Source organism: Phasianus colchicus, chromosome Z (assembly GCF_987193195.1).
Source record: "Phasianus colchicus chromosome Z, bPhaCol1.hap1.1, whole genome shotgun sequence".
NCBI lineage: Eukaryota > Metazoa > Chordata > Aves > Galliformes > Phasianidae > Phasianus > Phasianus colchicus.
The window spans coordinates 49,810,922-49,832,113 of NC_143476.1; the positions used below are offsets into that span (position 1 = coordinate 49,810,922).

A 21,192-nucleotide genomic window follows, 5' to 3' on the forward strand; every position below is an offset into this window, starting at 1 on the left:
ATGACCTTTATGTGATTTTGTGAATGGATGCTTTGTGTATATTCCAATGAGCAATACGGTATACCTTTGGCAAAGAGAATATCAGTTAGCTTTGGCATTTTTGAATGCAGGAAGTAACGCGCCCTTGCTGTCTTGAGTGTTCACATAAATAGTTGCTAGAAAGTGATCTGACTCTGGTCTAGTATTTTCGTATCAAAACATATGGTTGTGAAGTAAGATCTATTGGTATAGGCTGTTCAAAGTGCATAAGAGATGGCTACAAATGGTCTAGAATGCATTTATTTTTGAAATACTGACAACAACCTTCTTTGGAAGAGATTACTTCAGTGAGGATTTCAAGAAATTTTGTTCTGCTTCCTGTAACACATAGATACATTTGACAAGTTACAGTTACATGGATTGATATGGAAAGTAAAAACATGCTTGACTAAGATTATGGAGCAATATGCTTTATGAAGAACTTGAAACAAGCTAAAATGCAGCAATAGCTTTTGCTTTCGAATTTTTGTTCATCTTTTCCTCCCCCTCCAACCCCTTTTTTAGATGGCTCCTAGCTATGCTGGTGTCTACACTGTGTAGCATTGTCATCTGGTGGATTGTATGTGGCTCCCTTCTTCCCAGCCTGCTATTCTGTCTAGATGGTTTAAGAAAATAGTAACCATCAGGACCCCCTGAGAGAGAGCCACTGTGTAAGTGTCCCATTCCATTTCTCTTTAATAACTCATGCTTTCTGTCTAGTGTGTCTCATAAATATATGTTTTCACATCATGTTCCTTACTGGCTTTGTTGCAAGAGTAAATTTCACTGCTCTCGCTTGTTGTATTTTTGTATATATTATTTGAAATAACGGAGTGATTTTTATGGCTGGCTTGCAGTACAAAAGGTGCAGAGCTTTTATAATTACGGTTACTTACAATTTTGAAGTCTTTCTTCTCTCTGTGCTCCTGCACATAAGTAAAACTATATTTGTAAAAAGGAAAAAAAAAACTGGTTTATAATATAATCCTCTCCTTTGCATATTGCAAGTGAAGATGTTAGCTCTAGTTTTACTTCAAAATTCAAAAACTTGCAAAGGTGCTTTATTTCCTAAATGATGGTATTATTTGTGTGAAATGCCAGGAATTAGAATTAGTTAGAAGTGGCAGTAGGTCTTCTTTTTTTTTTTTTTTTTTTTTTTTAAACAGATTATAGCATTATGCCATAAGAGACAGTAAAATTTTACTTTTTTTGACCGTATAGCAGAAGATGAGACAGGTTGCAGTATTAGGTCAAAGCTCACTTGTTTACTCAAACAACCTGTTTTCATCTTTTGTTCTTAGGTATTTTTTATAGAGTATTATAGGAATATTTTAATACTTACTTTCTGTTACTTAAATTCAGAAGTTAAATCATTAAAAACACATTCATTACTTGTGTACAATTTTTACTCTTTTCTGCACTTAGCTTTTGTCAGACTGGTTGGAGCCACTTCTTAGTGCAATATCTTCATCAATGGCAACTTTCATCTTTTGGCCAAATAAAATTTCAGCAGCACACAGAACTTTCAGGAAACCCATAACAGCTTCTTTCTGTTTGCATTCTCTGTCTCTCTGCTCTACCACTACTAGTACCCCCACTACTACTAAAGCAAAATGTTTACTTCATGTGAATGCTTGAAAATTCAGTGCTTATAGTGAAAGATCAAGAGCCTTGCAGCCACACTTATAAAAAGCACAGAAATAATTTTGCTGAAGTAAAGGAGTCAGTCACTGAAAACAAAAACTGGGAGAACTGTCAACTATTTTGTTATTCCACTAGCCTTAGCTGAGGTCATTTTAATCTAGTTTTCTGCAGAAATTAAAAACAAAACCCTAAGATCAAATTACCCCCCTTTTTTTTCCCCATTGGTACCTAACTTTACCAAAGAACACACTAAAATGAGACTTGTTTTGAAAATTTTACTCTCAACATAGCATTAGTTCTTGTCTTAGCGTTTTACAGAAGTGAAACTCAGATTTCTAAAGGCAAACTGAAAGAATAAATTTTGAACACCATTTTAAGGAAAAGAAGTAATCTATTCTTTGCTTTCTTGTACTGTAAGATCAGTTTCACTCAACTGTCTTTCTTTCTTTTAACATTTCTGTGTTCTATGTGAAAACTCCTTTGCGTAGGGGTAAGAGAAAAGACTACTTGATGTTAGTAAATGTGTTATTATGCTAACAATTGAGTTACTGGTGCCACTGCCTCATGCTCAGAATTGACAATCATACAGTATTGTTTTATGTACCAGAATAGAAAACACTTAAATTTTCATTAAAAGCTGAGCTAATGTTCTCTCCATTTTGCAGCTAGTGTCACTTGTGTTTTAAGAGACCAGATTATCAGTCAGATGATTCAGTCATCACTCTTAGCTAGTCTGGCAGTTTTGTTGGATGTTTACCTGTAGACTGAAGAGCTAATTACCTGTGGCTTACAGGAGTGTTACATATCTCAGGACAGCCTTCCCAAAAATCAAAAGGTGGTGAGAAAGCAGTTTTTTATTTGACGGTGTAATGGTTTATCCCATTTACCAGCTTAGCACTGTGCAGCTGCCCACTCACTCATCCGTACCAGCATTAGGGAAGAGAATGGAAAAGGTAAAAAAAAGTGCAAGAACTTGTGGGTTGAAATAAGTACAGTTTTGTAGGTAAAGCAAAAGCTTTGTGTGAAGGCAAGACAAAACAAGGAATTCATGCACTATGTCCCATCGGCAGACGAGGTGTTCAGCCACTTCCAGAACAGCAGAGCTCACTGCACATAGCTGTTAGTTGGGAAGGCAAACACTTCCACACCATCTGTCCCAATTACTCCTTCTTTGAACCAGTTTTACAGTTGAGCATGATATGATAGGTTATGGGAAACTTCTTTTGCCTGTTTGGGTCAGCTGCCCCAGGTCAGTCCCCTCCCAGCTCCTTATGCCCCTCCAGCTCCTTGCTGGCAGAGCAGTGTGAAAAGGTGAAGTGTTCTTTGCTCTGTGCAACACTGCTCAGCCACAACTAAAGTATCAGTGTGTTACCAGCATTATTTTTCTCCTAAATCCGCTAGCACATTACTAGCTACTGTGAACAAAATTAACTCTTATCCCAGACGCAGTCAGGACCTGATAAAGTAGATAACCTTAGTAAAACTCCCATCAAGAGGTCAGAGAAGATATGCTCCTGTGTAGCGTCTCTTCACTTTATCCCTCCTTAGGATACTTTAGGATTATAGGATACTTAGGACTATATTTTATGAAAGCTTTTTGTGAGCACTGATTTCTCTCAAGTTTTCTGGTGATTGGCCAGGGTTTGGGAGTTGGGCTTTTATGCCATGTTGTTATGGCATGATCCCCTCCTTCAATTTAAATGATAAATTATGAACTATTTAGAAGTTGGTGCTACTCACCCAACACTGTTACACTAAAGCAGGTTTTGATTTGTTTGAAGGCCAGTATATTAGCTTTAAGAGAAGTGGTGTGCAAACTAGTGTCATGTTGGAGGATGTATTAGGTTCAGAATTAGCAAGTGATGCTAATGGGAATGAAAAATTCATAACATACAAATTTTAATAGCATGGCTTTAAAGCATCTTGTAGCATATCTTCAAGATTTTTTTTTTTTTAAACTGTATTTCATTGAGATGAAGAACATTTTGTACATCAGATGTATTTTCTTCTGGTATTTCTGTAAGTTAGGTGTACATCATGACATGCTATTTTTCATGAATAGTTACCAAGCAGTAAATAGGTGCACTGAGAATCATTTCATGTTCTTTATGAGACATATCTATGAAACCAGTTCTCAAGTGACGCTGCCAGTCTAGTCACCTATTAAATCAAAATTCTGTACATTAAAGGTAATGCAGCTCCTAAGCTGAAAGCTGGGTCTCAAGACAGCTGTGAGTGCTTAGTAACGCCATGTCAGTCAGTGGTGCAAATGGGAGTTTGTCTTCCTTGTTTTCCTTGACAACCGGTTTGTCTGATCATTTAGCAAATGCTTTGTTAATGGGGATTTCAACTGGGCTTTACTTTCTTGGGCTAGATGTGTGGTGTTTTATATCACTTGGATGTGTAAGTGACATAACTTTTGTGCTTAAAGCTGGCTCTGAGCTGATCCCATAGGATCACTCGTCTCCCTACCCTTTGTTAAATACAGTAGTTGTAAGAGGAGGATGCCATAGTTGACTTGCTCTTTAAGTTGAGTCATATATGGTGCATATTTTTGTAATTTATAGTCCCATTTTTTCTTTTCTTTCTTTTTTGCAGACACATAAAATTACATGGAATGTAAGGACTTACTTATGTCAAAAAGATAGCATTTAAGTGCTCATGAAAGATTATTACCTTATTGCTTCACAGCATTTTAGTTCATATTTAGATGAGTATATGGGTTTAAGCCATATGGAGTGGCTTCTTTTCTGAGGTTTTGGTGTCTGGAAAAAAAAGGACACTATATAAAAGAGGTAATAATTAGATGTTCCAACTACTTTTGCTTTCTTTTAATTTCATGTTACATGCATTCTATACAAAGAGATGTATGCATATGTTTACAGAGAAAACACGTTTTTTTACATACGTCTGTCTGCATAAGCAGTAATTAACCAGTATGTGCCATGATTCAGTCATACTTGAAGTGATGAAAAGTCAGGAGGCTATGCAGGCTTTTTATCTGTTAGTTCAGTCCTGGAAATCACTGATGGCACAGGTGAAGGATGTTAGGACTTCTTTTCACTGTTCTCATCATTTGCAAATTTTAGTTCAGAGTTCACTGTTCCAAATTGGTTCATGTTGTACAACAACTACACTGAAAAGAGAATGGTAACTTTTAATATTAGAACTTACTAGAGTTGCCTTAACACAGCAATAGAAATTGTAAAGTGAAATTCAAGGTTTTGAACCTTTTCACCTTAGACTTGCAAGGAAGACAGATTTTTGGTAGAAGAACTTGTGTTGTCTGCTGCAACGTGGTATAATTTTGAAGGTACTTGTGTTTTGTTTTCAGCCTCTCATATAACTGCTTCCTCTGGCTCGAAATGTGTAGTGTTTACAGTGGAATTTGCATTGCATTTTAATAGTCCTTGCTGTTGCAGTACTGCAGGTTTGGACTTCTGCAAATCAAGGTTCTTGATTTTGCAAGTCTGAAATATTAAAAGAGTCTTGTTCATATAGAAATTTAAAATACATGGACGTTGTGTTAATATAATCATTTGCCAAACAATATAGAAGCAGTAACTTTGGATACAACAAGGTTGCTGGTAATTGTTACTGCTGTAAAATGGAGAAATATACTACAGAATTGATTTTAGATGAAATTATGTCCTTTCAAGTACATTCGTTTATTCCAGTTCTAGTATCAAGCCCCATATAAAATAGTAAATATACAGGTTTTTTTTTTTTCCTATTCATATTTTCATTAATTGCTCTTGACAGGTGAGTATGTTGTGTGAGTACAGAAATACTCATATATATTTTCTCCTATGAATACCTGTCCACTTAAACAGTTTTGTTTTTGTTTTTGTTTGAATATTAAACAACCAGGTAGCAGCTTATTTAATTTAATGAAACTTGATTGAGAATCTAATGCAGTCTACTAACAGAGATGAACTCGGTGAAGCCACTGAGAACTGAAATGCTAATAAGCCACAGAGGAAAGAAAGAATGTATCCTGAAGTTACATTAATCTCTACAATGATGCATTTTTTTATAGTTAGAAATTTCAACAAATGGAAAGACTAGAAAATAGTCCAATTAAATGTTGCACTAAATATATATCTCTAGACTGCTGGTATATGTGAGTTGTCATTTTTTTTTTCCATAGGATCAAAATTTTACTGCCAGTATTAAGGAAAACTGAAAATGTGGTTTCCCTACAAGCAAGCTGCATGAAAGCTAAAAATAATTATTTGCATTTCACAGTTACTTTGTTACAGCTGTTGACACTATAGGCAACACCAGGATTTTTCTTCCTGTTAAGGCAATAGTCAGAATACTGCTCGAGAGTCTTCAGGAGAAGCTGCTGAACACAACCAGCATTTGAGAATAGCATGCTTATTACCTGTAATAGCAGAATGCTGACATATTCAGTGTTTTTCTGTATTTAAAGGGAATATTTCTTGGTTGCTGCAGGACATTGAGACTCACTTCTTCACAAATAGAATTACTCGTTCTTTTTTGTTTGTTTGTTTGTTTTGTTTTGTTTTCCAGTTCCTTTTATGTCAAACTGGAAAATAATATTTGGTTTTGTTGCATATGTCAGTTTCGCTCTACATTTTTTCTGTTGTTACAGCAACATATAATAGCTTTTTTTTTGTTGTTCTCTAAAAGCCTAAAAGAAAACTCCAAATTATTATTTATTCTCTTCTTGGTTAAAAAAATGAGTAAATAATTTTTTTAAAAAGTCACACAAAAATGTACCTGCATTCCTAATAAAACAGGCCTGCATAACCATAATTATGACAAGAACTTTATAAAGAGATGGCTGATTTTTAGGTGGAACAGTTTGCTTTTCAAATTGAAAGGCCCACTACTACTTGTTAGATTTGCTGAAATTGTGATATCCTCTTTTCAGTGTTTTCCTAGAAACTTTCAGGTTATATAATCTCTTTTTTTTTCCTACTCTTTTCAGAGTAATTCTGCAGTCCAGTGTTCAGAAAAATAAAACCTCTGAACCTAGCATTTCTGACAGTACAAACATTACTAAAAGAACTACCAGGTCTGCAGCAAGAAACAAAAGTATAAAAAGGTGAGAGTTACCCTCTTTAAAGATCCAGTAACTGTTCTGTAGACAAATACTTTTGAGCTGGTGTATCCACTGCTGTTAGAGACTTTTGCCACAATTTAATTCCTCCTCCTGAAAATGAGAAATGAGAAGCGGTTTTTTGTCTTATGTTATATATTGAGAATATCCAGAACTTTACATCTTACGTGATCAGTTTATACCGCTGAGTCCTTCAAGTTTCAGAATTTTATATTCTTATTCTTAAAGTGAGTAAGAACTGCTGGAGTTAAGGGATTCTGGTATTAAAAAAAAAAATCTTGTAATTACCAAACCTAATCTGGAGTAAGAGAGGAAAAGTTGTTCACAGCATTAAGAATTAGATTTAGCATGCAAAGTAAACTTGTTGTGGACAACTGAAATGCAGCAAATCCCACAGTGGGTAGGTGAAGTGTATAAAATGTATATGTGGTGTCAGATTTCATAATGAGAGTATCACTGATTATCTGGTCTGAACTTGTTCCACAAAGCTTAAGGAAATTTTAAGTTTGGATGAATGTATGCGAGGGTGAAAGTGTTTTTTGATGCAGAAGAATATGGTCACAGTACTAATATGTTTCTTCTGCGCTCACATGTGTTCATGCCTCTCTGCAGTAGCTCTCCAAGACATTATCAAAGATGAGCTTTAGAATACAACTTGATAGAATTTTCAAGTAGTATTCAGTGGCTGCAGATGAACAGAATCTCTCTTGGGCTTATAAGGAACAACTTTTGAATGGATCTACCAGGTGACGAAGATATGGTTTTTTCTTAGGAAGAGAAAAAGGTGGCAAATAACAGCAACAACAACAATAACAAAAAACTCACAACCCACAGACTCTAGTTTATGTAGCTGAAAATTCTAGGTTTTTATGCAGTTTTTCTTCCCTACATACTTCTTGTTTCCACAACCTCACCCATTTTTGGAGGTAACAAATATTATGAAAAATCCACTCTACTGGGCTAAGGAAGTAGTGTAAGTAATAGCAGTCTGCAGGAATGTGCTGGTCAGAATTTTCATCAGCAGCTATATGAACTTTACGAATTATATTTTGATTCATATAACATGTAGAAAAATACTTAATTTTTCCTGTAATGTCTGCTTTCCTAAAAACCTCAAGTCTTTTTTGGAGTTTTACTGAGAAACTCCATTCTACATTGTTTTCACCATGTCAGTTTTGCTCCTGATAGACTGATGGGATTCCTACAGCTGTTTTTATTCTTCATGAGTTTTAATCTACTTGCAGCTCTTCGTAGTAGTATACTTGATTGAACACACAGATTCAGTTCCTGAAAAACACACCTTCAAGTAGACGTTTGTGTTGTGGGGGATCAGACTACCTATCCATAGGAGGATACAACATCCCTAAACTGAAAAGCAAGGAAGATTTCAGTTATTTTGAAAGAAATGCTATATAGTGTTGACAGATTTATGACTCAGAGGACCAACAATCAGGTTTCAAATTACCTCAGATTTCATAAAGCATTTCCTGTTTTAATGCCTTTTCTAAAACTTCTACTCCAAATATTTAATTCCATATACTGTTTCTTCTAACATTTGAGATAGAAGAGTGTCAGTGAGTTTATGTTTGGATCACATAGTCAAAGTAGCCCTAAATATTTGTTGTCACAGTTCTGGAGTTCTTAATTATCTTTTTATCTTAGAGAATTAATTGGATACTCATCCCTCTAAAGACTATTTCAGTAAGACTGTACATATCCCAGATTTCCACTTAGTACCTTGCTATTAATCCTGTAGGTGTCCTTTTATTAGAGTGTTGGGCAAAACCTTACTCAGTTTTTTTAAGCCTTGCTTTCTTTCTTCGTCCTTTTTCTTGGACATCTGCAGCTAGGCCACTCAGAGCCTGTTGTTCAGAGCCTGTTCCGGCCTTGAATATCTCCAAGAATGGAGCATGCAAAACCTCTCTGGGCAACCCATTCCAGTGCCTCACTATCCTTATTGTCAAAAACTTATTCCTTATATCCAATCTAAATTTTCCCTCCTTTACTTTACAGCCATTTCCCCTTGTCATGTCAGAGCAGGCACCGCTGAAAAGTTCTTTCTTTCTTCTAGTCCCGCTTTACATATTGTAAAGCTGCTGTCAAGCCCCCCTGAAGCCTCCTCTTCTTCGGGTTGAATCACAGCGTAATAGGATTATAAAGTGATTTGGGTTGGAAGGGACCTTTAAGATCATCTAGTTCCAACCCCAACTGCTATAGGCAGGTATATCTCCCTCTAGACAAGGTTTTTCAAAGTCCTGTCCTGCCTTGTCTTGAATGCTTTTAGGGAGGGGGCATCCACAACTTCTATGGGCAACCTGTTCCAGGGTGTCACCACCCTCACAGTAAAGAATTTCTTCCTAATATCTAGTCTAAATCTACCCTCTTCCAGTTAAAGCCATTTCCCCTTTTCCTTTTGCTACCTGCCCTTACAAAAAGTCCTTCTCCAGCTTTCCTGTAGGCCCCCTGCAGGTACTGGAAGGCTGCTATAAGGTCTCTTCTCTTCTCCAGGCTGAAGAACCCTAACTTTCCTAGCCTGTCCCCATAGAGGAGTTGCTCTGGCCCTCTGATCATCTCTGTGGCCCTCCTCTGCACCTGCTTCAATACTCCGTGTCAAACAGCCCCAGCTCTCTCCACCTGTCCTCATAGGGGAGGTGTTACATCCCTTGGCAACAAGGCCATGTCTGTTCTGTGCTGGGAACTCCACATCTGGACACAGTACTCCAAGTGAGGCCTCACGAGTGCAAAGTAGAGGGGCAGGATCACTCCCCTCAACCTGCAGGCCACATTTCTTTTGATGCAGCCCAGGATATGTTTGGCTTTCTGGGCTGCAGAAGTACATTGCTGGCTTGTGTCCAGATTACCATCCACCAGTATCATCAGGTCCTTTTCAGCAGGACTGTGCTCTATTCTTAAATACTCCAGCTTGTACTGATAAGTATTGCCACAACCCAGTTGAAGTCTGTGAAGTTTGTATTACCTCAGAGTACGTAAATAGATGGACCTTTTCCAGATAAATTGAATGCAGTGTAGAGGGAAATACTTACTGTTAAAAAATTGAGATTGTATCCTAACCAACATCCATCTTTGTCAAGGTTCTGTTGCTTTCTCTGAGTGTCTGATATTAATGTGTACCTTTATTCTTTTCTTCTCTTGCTGGTCTGTTGTATTCCAATGGAAACATATTGCACAATTTATATACAAAACTTTTTTGTTGATGCTCCAGGCCATTTTAGTCAGTTTTACTCCAGATTATTCACTTTTTTGACCCATCATAATGCAGCATAATCAGCAGATCTTAGTTTACCTTTTCATCCTTCAAACTGTTGGATGCTATCATATAAAATGTCCCTAGAATGATACTTCAGCCAAAATAGCCATTTGCAGTTAAAATATTTTATTCTGGTTTTGCATAGCGGTCTTAGAGAATTTCAGTATATTGCTCATAATGTTCATTGTATTTCCGTTGTGGAATGTCTCGAGATGTCAGCTGCCATCTACAAAGGCCAGTACTGGTGGGCATAACACATTATCTCTTGTGACTGAAATAACACTGTTGTGTAACTGCAAGACATTGCATGACTAAAGCATTCTCCACAGTTTTTTTTTTCTGTGGATGTCCTTGTTCTAATCTTTTTTTCTCCATTGAGGATGTAAATTTTCGAGTTACTGGGAACAAAGCCTGTTAGTGTTTGTATCTTAGCAGAATGCATATACCAGATCATCTTTAGGACAGACGGGTCATTTTCCTCTCCTTTTTCCCTCCTCACTTTCTTGCTATCAAATCACTTTTAGTAGAACAGTGTGCTATATCAGCTGAAAGATGAGATGGAAGAGGATCTCAAAATCTTAACTCTTAACATAAATAATCATTCTCTAGACTTGATCCCAAAGTACGTGAAGGACTGCAATAGCATTCTTCTTGGACAGACAGATGGACTAGCAGAAATGCATAGCAAACCTGTGTTCTCTGCAGGATAAGAACCCTGTGCATTCTGGTCAACGTATTGATACTCCAGAATTTCCCAGACCAAATGAAACATAGTAAGGCCCAAATGAAGCAGTTTTCTCTGTTTTATCATTTTACAAATTTGGAATTATGTACATAACAAGTAATTGGTTAGAAGTGAAATCTAGAACGGTCAAAGAATTTTGGTAGATAGAACTGCTAAAGAGAATATGGAGGTCAAGTTATTACAAAAAAAAGAAAAACTGGAGAGGACAGGAGAAAATGTATGAAAACTGTGGTATAGATTATTTTACTTCTTTTAACAAGAGAGGATTATGCTTTTACAATCTTACGTGCTTTTACTTTATTGGAAATTGTAAAAGGAGCCATCTGCACCCTTGTTCATACACTGAAAATTGCCTGCAGCATTTCAGAGCTTATCTATGTAATCTAAGTCTAGCTTGAAAAATATTAATGTTTCTCTACTATTCTTTCTACTTTTCCTGAAGTCTGATACTTCAGAGGGAGAGAAGGAAAATGAATACTTTATAGCAATTGTACTTAATGAAATTAAGGTACTTTTTATCTTCTGTTGCTTTTTTGTATGAAACTGAGCCTTTCTTCGTATTCTCTGTGAACACACTGCTCTGTGCTTTCTTTACAACTGATACTGCTGTTTTTAAATGCCATGACTTTTACAATGTTTCTTTTTTGAAATATAGTTTGTTTTATCTTGCCAACAATGTTAGCTTCAAATAATTTTTTGAGTACACATTTAAATTTTTTTCCTCAAATATGTTTTATTTCAGCAGCCAGTCCATCACAAGAACTAGAACAGTCTTGCGTTAAAATTTCAAATCAGCAAGCAATGTTGAAAGGGGATATCCAGGCATGAAGGAGATACAACTTGAAGACACTTGATTGCAGTTCTAGGAAGATGTCTTTGGCTCCATTTAAACAGAAGAAACTTACTCATACTTGTAAAATAAAACTGGCAACATGCTTGGTATACAATCTCTTAATTATTAATGCTTCCTCAAGCAAAACCAACAAAATATGTGTAAATTCAGACTCAGGTGTAAATACTTGAGCTCTCTATTGTAAAGAGGGCTCCCTACCATATATGATGCATGTGCATAAAATGTGATGGCAATCACAGCTGCTGACCACCAGAAGTGAGAAAATGGTGGGAGTTTTTAATATGTAAATCTATGTTGTTCATTCAGACTGGGCTCAAGTCCCCACTTGAGACTGAAACTCTACCACAGAGGCTTTTTACTAATAGGATTGGTACTCTCTTGTGTTAACTGGTATTCTTTCTTATTTTATATGATGTTTTTTTTTATGAAGTCCCGGTGTTGAGAACACAAAATAACTATTGTTCACCAAAGAGTGCTTTATTTTCAAAGACTGTGATTTCTTTTTTATTTTAATTTTGGAAAAAAAAAAGAAAAAAAGAAAAAAAGCCAACTGAAAGCAATTATCTTGTTTTTAATAGCGATAGATTTTCAGTTGTTCCCAACCACTGGCTCTTTTACCTATTTGTAATTGCTTTAAATCCAGTATGATTGTAGGAAGGAGGAAAAACATTTAAAGCAGTGAAATGTCATTACTCTTTCTTTTCATATCTTCAGATCTTTTAGATGAATCTTTAGATTACCATATCTGAAAGATAAGACTTTTTTTGCCAGGATTTATTGGTAGGTGTAATAAGTTATGAATGTTACTGTTTTTTTTTGCTTGAAAGTACTCAATGAGTTCAGCACATTTAAAAAAAAAAAGGAAATATACACTTCCTATACAACTGAAATTGATAATGGAACTCAGGAGCAGATACAGGTGGGAACATCTAATTACAGTGATTAAAAAACTATTGCTTAGTTCTCAGTTAAAAGCAGTGAAATTTTTTGAGCAATCTGAGATTGAAATTTTCATCCACTACAAGATTTTCAAACACTCATAACGTTTTTTCCCTTCTGCATTCACATTATGAAATATATCTCAAAAGCTTGCTTTGAAGTGAGGCATCCTAGCTTACTGGAAGTTTATAGCTGCATTTCCCTCAAATGAGAACTGCTGCCACATAGACTCAGATGGAATACAGTTCTCTCTTCATTTTGTAACTCTTATAGAAGAGAGGAATAGAAAAGGAGATCTGGAATCACAGAATCATAGAATCCTTAGAGTTGGAAGGGACCTTTAAGGGTAATGTAGTCCAGCTCCCCAGGAGAGAATAGGGACATCTACAGCTAAATCTGGTTGCTCAGAGACTGGTCCAGCCTGGCCTTCAGCATCTGCAGGGATGGGGCATGCACCACATGTCATGGCAAACTGTTCAGTGCCTCACCACCCTTACTGTAAAAGACTTTTTCCTTATATCCAACCTGAATCTACCCTCTTTAAGTTTGAAACCATTTCCTCTTGTCCTTTCACCACAGAGCCTGCTAAAAAGTCAGTCCCCTTCTTTCTTGTAGCTTCTGTTTAGACACTGAAAGGAAGGTGTTCAGACCTCCTTCACCCTGCCAGCCATGCCTCTTTCAATGCAGTTAGGTATGGTTGGCTTTCTGGGCTTCAGGGCACAGTGTTGGCTCATGCTCATGTCATTGCCACCCACCAGTACCTCCAAGTCATTTTTGGCTGGGAATTTTAGAAACAGAATAACTTAAGTTTTTAAAAGATCCTGATGATATTTGCAAAGGGGAGAATTTTCTTTCTATGAAGAAAGGATTCTTTTCAAATGAAAGGAAGTGTTCTGTTACACCAGTGGCTTCTCAGTGCCACTATGAATAACCACACATGGGTTTGAATACGTTTTTTTGGCCAAAGAAGAGTTGGAGGGGAGGCAGAATGTAAAATATATGGTGACAGCATCTGTGAGTGTATATTTATATATATATGTATGTATGTATGCATACTCCAGATTTGCAAATATGAGCACAAAATAGGTTTGTATGGTGCAAGATCAGGAGCACTGAGGCTCATACCCTGTTTTTTTGTTTGTTTTTTTGTTTTCCACTTAATCTTAACAATCTCTTCCACTCTCTTCTAGGTGAAAACCACCCAAAAAATGGGACAGAATTCACCCTAATAGTGATAAAAATTTTATTTCCTTTTTTTTTTTTTTTTACCTCCTTCACCAAAATGGCAATATATGGTTGCACAAATATTAATCTCTTTATTTTTAAAGAAAAATTTCATCTTGAAAATTTTATGAGTGAACTTACTTGAAAGTCTTAAAAAGCAGGAGGGAAAACTGAAACTAATGAGATGTAAGGATGAGAGTTAAAAACAAGTAAGACTTATTTATATTGTTTTTGGCCTTACTGTTCTCTTAGCTGAACTTCTTAATCTAAAATTTATCAGCATATTCCACAGTCATTCAACATTCTGAGTTGGAATTTCCATTTTTTAAAGTAATCAGCAAAGCAGTTAGTACTTAGAAGCTAATCCGAAGCAAATTTGCATAAATTGCACACTGCATGGCAACTCAAGTTAAACCAAATCTGTTTGCTGTGAATATGTTTCAGGCTACCCCATCCAACAATGAGTATCATGCTGAGAAACACCAAAGTGTCAGAGTATCAGACATCAATATGAAAACTCTCCAAGCAATCTTACATGGTGAATTAACCTGTTAGCTCATTGTGTCTCATCTAATTATATTGCTTTGTCTGTCCAAGTTTTTAGTATTTTGTCATCTATGTTTATTATGCCATACCAAAGCTGTCTTAAGTACAATTATGAAGAGTAGTAGCCATGGGTGGGGGAGTCTGTGGTTTCCAAGTCTGTTTTGAAATGTGCAGTATTGTGTGCCAAAAAGGAGCACATGTATGACAGCAGTGCAACAGAGCGGCTGAAGGAACTTATTTCTGCTATTACCAACTAGCAGTTTTGGTTGAACTTAAAAATTCTTTCTACTCTTCCACCACGCAAGATGGATTCTTCTGTGATCTCTGCAACATATTCAATAGTTGGGTACCTTACGTCATATTGCTAGCTTCCATTACAGCATCAGTATGGTAATAGAAGTTAAATCAGACCATGTCCTTTTGCCCCAGGACAATAGAAGAAGTGCTGCTTTAAAAAAACAAAACAAAACAAAACAAAACAAAAACAATATTTGTAGAGACTCATGCATTAAAATGCGGGGAAGAAAAAGTTACATTCACCGATTTGTTGCACTGCAATTTTTATATTAGTAGTTTGCAGACTGTGTCTTGTGTAAACTCGTGTACAGACTGTCAAGATCTAGAAGTCTTTGACTAATGAGTACTATTCATCTTGATTATTTTTAAATTGTATATTTCTAATCATATTTTTTTAACTTGGATTGACAGAATGGGAGTTTATTTTGCTGGAGGTATTTTTAAGATAAAGCTTCATATTATCTTGTAATATCAAATAGCTCAATATGCATTTGTGTCTCATTTGAAAATAGTGCATATTGTATTTGGTTTTATACAAAATATTGAATAGTGAGAATTGTAAACATGAATTACATAAAATTAAAAATAATAATCAGAAGTTTGTGTGTTCATTTTTATTTCCAACATTCTGAAGGAAATCAGAACAACTTTGTGCTCCTAGGAATAATGAAAGAATCTCACTTGCCTAAAAAAGTAAGTTTTTTAATTAAAAAGCACAAATCTCAAAATATTGCATTATAAAAACAATTTTTGGCTCTGTGTTCCCCTCAAACTGACTTCAGAATATAACAGTAATTGTACTCAAATGGTTCGGATGCTTAACCAGTAAAAAACAACATGGTTAAACTAGAACAACTGGCTTCTAAGTTAATTTGCCTTCTTTATGTACGATAGAGTAGCACTCCTTTTTTTGGAAATCGGTAGAATTTGAAATACCATTTACCACATGAAAGTGAAGATTTCTCAAAACAAATTTTTAAAATCATTTATTTTTACCTAAGTTATGAGGATTTATTTTAGTCCATGAAAAGGGAAGGGAGGAGGAGAAGAAGGAGAAGGAAGAGGAGAAGGAGAAAGGAGAAGGAGAAGAAGGACAAGGACAAGGACAAGGACAAGGAAGGAGGAGAGGTACATATTTATTCCAATATTTATTCTTACCTTACATATTTAAGAAAAAGCAAAGCATGTGCACCTTGGGCAGAACCTATTTGACAGATGAGTAAACTGTCATTTGCTCCAGAAAGAGATATTCATCAATTGTAAGGCCACCCTTTCTATGCTTATATAAATGTTTAAACCACTTCTTCCTTTGCTAGTTGCCTGCTGAAGAGTGAACAAAAGGCTCTGCCTGGGATATGTCTGCATTTGCATGTGGTCACCACAGCAAAACACTACTAATCCCTATGTAGAGATGCAAGCACAGCACAGGCACCGGACAGGGAAAAAAGGTAAAGGACCAAAGCACGATAAGAGAACAGCTGAACAGTGACACAGGCTAAAGTTTTGGCAACGTTATGCACTGCAAGAATAATCTGTGTACAGTATTTCTGAAGCTTACTTTGATTTGGCCTCCTTTACAGGTTCTCCTTCAGCCTCCTTTACAGGTTCTACGCAGTCCATGTAGGAGCAGATAACACTGCAGCAAAAGTGATGTGCTGTCTTTAGAAATATTCAAGGCTGGGCTTACTGAAAACAGAAACACTGCGAGTTTTAAAACTAAATAGTTAAGAGGAAGGTGCTTTGTTTTTTTATTTATTTTTGCATGAGGGACAGGGTGAATGAAATCCAGAAATTCCATCCCTTAAATAACTGCTTTCCCTCTTCAAACTCCTTCCCAATATACAAGGCTGCTACAAATCTGGCAAAGACTGCACTGCCCAGACAGCCTGAGCAGCAGTTGCTGTTGGTCACCCAGCTGCAGGTGCATGCAGTGGCTGCATACCAGCAGGCACACACCACTTCTGTCTCACAGCCATTGCTGACTCCCAGCTCTTCCAACTCCCTCATCTGCTGCACACCACTTATGCCATCAACACAATAAAAAGCCCAGTCCCAAACTTCTTATGCCAACAGGACAGAGGGAGCAGACATGAAAGTCTCCTTGGCAGCAGATACTGTTAGTGCAGGAAAACCCAAAATGACTGCTGCTAATAGTGGGAAGATTGCCATTAAAGACGATGCTTGTTTCCATGCTATTCTTCATAGTGAAAGGGCTCAGCTTCCTCATTGCCCCTTCTTCAGGTCTCCTACTAGGCCCACCTGGCTTTCCTCCCACATTTGAGTTCTGTAAGCACAATTCATTGTTCTTCCCAAAACGTCATGCTTCTAGGACTGTGTCTTTACATCATGCAATACTTCTGGTGACATGCTTCTAGGTGCTTTTTTTCCACTTCTGCCTCTCTACTTTGTTTCTGACATAAAATGTTTAATGTTGCTCCCATACTTAAAGAATTCCCACATTTCACTTATTTCATAGAAAATGTCCACCGGAAAGTTACCTTTTCTCCTTCCCAATGCACACAACCTTTGTTAGAGTCAGGAAAAACATCAGAAAACAGGATATGATCTATTAAAAAAACCCAAAAAATGCAACCAAACAACTCCCCACCAACAAGCTCAGAATTCCTGGATTATACAAGTAGTGTGTCAACTTACTTTTTCTTGTCAGAAGAGAGTAATCCAAGACCTTGTGTCTGCTTCCTTTACCCTACAGAAAAGCTGTCCTGACATTTCACTGTGTTATGCAAAACTCATTATCTCTTAGTCAGGTACTTACTAGTGTACAAATCTAGACAGAGAAACCTTTGCTTAGAGCTGACAGCGGCTCACAGTCAGCTACAGATAAAACAGAGAGCTGAACGCAGAACATTTTTTTGACACTGGCTACTCAGGAAAGCAAAAACCTTATTTAAGTCGTTAAACTGGTGTCAATCACAATGCTGCCATTAAATGTGAGGCAGTACCTAAAGCTGCTCTGTACATTCAGCCACCTGAAACATTCGTTGCATCACATCTTCAAAAAGGTGTTTGAAAACCTGAAGGTTTTATGGACTTCATGTTAATTCTGAGTAGCAGAGTTGAAGAGTGGCAGTTGTTACTTCTTTTGAGTCAAAAGACTGAAGATCCTACCCCACAAATTGTTCCATTCTTGCCCAGCAGGTTACTGAAAGAGAAGATCTCTAATTCTATGCCTGTTCACTCAGTGACATATATGAATGTACACTTTCTGCAGATAACCTTGGAGCACGTTCAGTGGTTGGTCCAGTAATAATGTCAACATTACATTATTATCAACACTGCATTTATGCTTGTGAGTGCATTACTCCTTGTATGAATGCGTCTATATATGCACATGCTCCTGTGACAGCTATACAAAACGAAAAAAGGAATGGCTTAAGCACGTTATAAGAATCCAATTGATTATTCTACGTCTAGATACAGACTGGCTATGAGCGGTGTCCCCCTGGGATCTGTCTTGGGCCTAATGCTCTTCAGCATCTTTATCAACATCAAAGACAGTAGGACTGAGTGCACCCTCAGGCTGCAGCCCTCCTAGCACGGCTCAAACACGGCTCTGTACGTGGGGCCCACCCTTCAGGCCCTGCTGTACAGACTGCAGCTCCCCCAGCCCTCCTGTCCTATAGCGAGCTGCTCTCCAGGGCTCCAGCTCCACTCGGGGCTGCTCTTATGGGAGCATCTGTGAGATGTACTTCCTTCAGGCCTCATCCACTGTTGCCTCGTGGTGTCTCCCACTACTGCGTGTGGAATCTGCTCCGTGTGGTACCCACGAGCTGCAGGAGAACAGTCTGCTCCTCCGTGGGCCTTTCTGAGCTGCAGGGAGCCACTTCTCTGCACCTGGTGCTCCTCCTTCCCTCCCTCTTCGCACTGATGGTGGTGCTTATAGGGCTGCTTCTCTTACATCTCTCACTCCTCTCTCCCAGCTGCTGTTGTGCAGCAGTTTTTCCTCTTAGATCTGCTATTCCAGAGCACATGGCTCAGCTCGTGCAGCAATGAAAGCCTTTGGAGCTCTGCTCTGACACGGGCACTGCTGTCCCCTGCTCCCCCTCTCCACAGCCCTCTGCTAACAAAATCTTACCATAAGCTCAATATATTTGCATTCATCTAAAATGCAAAGCTGAGATGCTGTAGTTTTTCCAAGGCCACTACAGTAATTCTAACAGTAAAGTGCCTTTTTGTACATGAATTAAAGAGTAACATGAGATCTGTGATACAATTCTTTCCAGAATTCAAACAGACTCAACTGCACTGTGCAGGAAAAAATGAGTAAGAAAATTCTTTTCAGGAAACACGGGATTGAGATAAATCTTGGCCATTGCTCTTTGCTCTGCATAAGAACGGAAGTAAGCTTGAAGGGGACAAAATGAAAAAATGTTGTAATCAATGGTGGTAGCACTAAAAATTGAATGACAGTGATTTTTTTCTAGAAAATGGATCATTTAATTATGATATTGCAATTACTGCTGTTTTGTAGATGTCTTTATGGCCTTATATTGTGATGCAGAAGCAATGCAAGTTACGAAGAGGCATGATGTCTGTTGCAGGAATTACGATGTTTGCAAAAGATGGGAAAGGATGTTGCAGTGGGTGCATTAAGGGGAAAAAACGTGGGGATTATCCTGAGGATGTGCAGATGTTAGTAGCATGAACAGCCCCTCCTCCTTACAGCAATCCAGAATTGTCTCAGGATGGGATAATGAGAATGTCAGAGCAGTATCCAGCTGAAGAAGGTGACAGGCAGCACAGCCTACTGTTCAGGCTCCCCTGAGGAAGGCTGCAGGTCCAGAGGGAACACCCATCTTTGTGCATGTACTCTTCACAACACCCTACTTGCTGAATGCACCGAATCCCAGTCTGCGAGATCAGATGGAGGAAGTTCTGACGGGATGTATCAGTTATCAGAATTGATAATGCTGATACTTAACCCAAGTTAATATAGCCCCTATGCAAGGGCTATATTAAGTGCACTTTTGACCACATAAGGAAAGGGAATGACTGCGAGGCAAAGAGGAGGGTCTCAGAAGATGGGAAGACTCAAAGGATTATTTGTCCACTAAGGAAGATCCAGAGTGGGATCTAAATACAGGGGGAGGAAGGGTGACACTGAAACACTATCAATTAGTTTTATATGAGGTGCCAAAGCCAAAGAACATAACAAAACATAAAAGGTAGACAAGGCCCAGAAAAAATCCTTCTTTGTGTATTTCACAAAAGGCTGTGTGAAGTGGCAACAAAATGTACATCTTTAAATCTAGATGATGAGGCAAATAAGAGAAAGTTTAATATGCTGTTTATTGGCCAGTCAGCATGAGATACAAGGAGGAAACTGCAGAAGACTGGCGGGGCTGTCAATTCCGCAGTTGATAGAGATTGCATATGAGGTTTATAATAACAAGGTATAAGTTCTTTTGAGATTTTGTATTGGAAACCCTACTACATTAACTAGATGCAGCATAAAAGTAAACATATGCAGTATAAAAGTAATACGTTGACCTTTCATATTGTCTTCTCTACACAGGTATCTCATCTGCATGCCCTAACATAGACCTTGACCCCTATCAGGGAACTTAACATAGATCTCTAGAAGAAATTTAGACGAATGAACTGCATCTGGAGTTCAGAAAGTGCCTATAGTGAGTCTGATTGTCCTCAAGGATTGTTCTTATTTCATGTTAGGTAGTGTTAACTCTTATAACTTTAAATTTACTTTGTAGAAATTCAGATTTATTTTGAAACAATGGTCAATTGGGTAAGAGGAGGAAGTTGTGATTGTGTTGAATTTCACAATGTCAATTACTGATATGAGACTGCTAGTGTTTTGGTCTTCCTCTTGGGAAGAAAATAAACACATCACATTGGCTTAATGGATAGCTAAAAGAGCCCATAAGAGCAGTTGTGTGGTTTGTCCTCACTTTCCAGAACACTCAGAGAAAGCAGTGGCTTTAACCAGCACCCCTATTCCTTCTCATGTCTTTTGGATACACTTAATGGTAAAAGACATTTGATACAGATGAAAAACCAGAAATCCTCAAGTGGGAAATAAGTGTCCCAGTATTAAATGAAAAATATTACACATGCATACGAAGGTGTAACTCCCAAACATTCAAAATAAACTAGATTGCTTAAACCATACATTTCTGTAGGAAATTATTCAACGTGTGTCTCAGCTATAGGAAGGAAGTACTGCAGTTAGATGGTCCTCAAAGAAAAAGGCTAGTATTGGATACATGAACATAGAAAAGCACTACTGTCAAATTTGCACTCCAGCAACTACAGTCCCTAAAGTAAATATTAATCTGCAAAGTGAGGAACAAATACAACCTTCCTGAAAAGAAGCAAAAGCAATAATTCTCCAACTAAAAGTAACACTGCATTTCACTGTTTTGCCAGATGGTTTGTCCTGGGGCTAGGAGTCAGTAAACTGGAAAAAAAACAACAGTAAATATCTCTGCAATGATTGAAACAATTGCAAGCAAAAACACAGATGCAGTCAGAGCCCTCCAAAAGGAAGTTTCACAGTTATAAAAAATTTAATATTAAAAGGAGGATTG

General features: G+C 37.5%; 1 protein-coding gene across 6 annotated transcripts in view; it reads left to right on the forward strand.

The window, feature by feature from the left end:
• Nucleotides 1–15,225, forward strand: part of CDC14B (cell division cycle 14B) — a 50,371-nt gene extending 35,146 nt beyond the window's left edge. Inside the window, exons 13-14 of one of the 6 annotated variants that reach the window (XM_031608198.2) lie at nt 544–689; nt 11,507–15,225. In XM_031608198.2, coding sequence (XP_031464058.1) covers nt 544–655 — 112 coding nt within the window. In that variant the 3' untranslated portion in view covers nt 656–689; nt 11,507–15,225. Of the gene's footprint in view, nt 1–543; nt 690–6,619; nt 6,737–11,506 lie in introns of those variants that run through there. The other 5 variants (XM_031608195.2, XM_031608196.2, XM_031608197.2 and 2 more) reach the window with 5 other exon arrangements.
• Nucleotides 15,226–21,192: the final 5,967 nt, after the last annotated feature.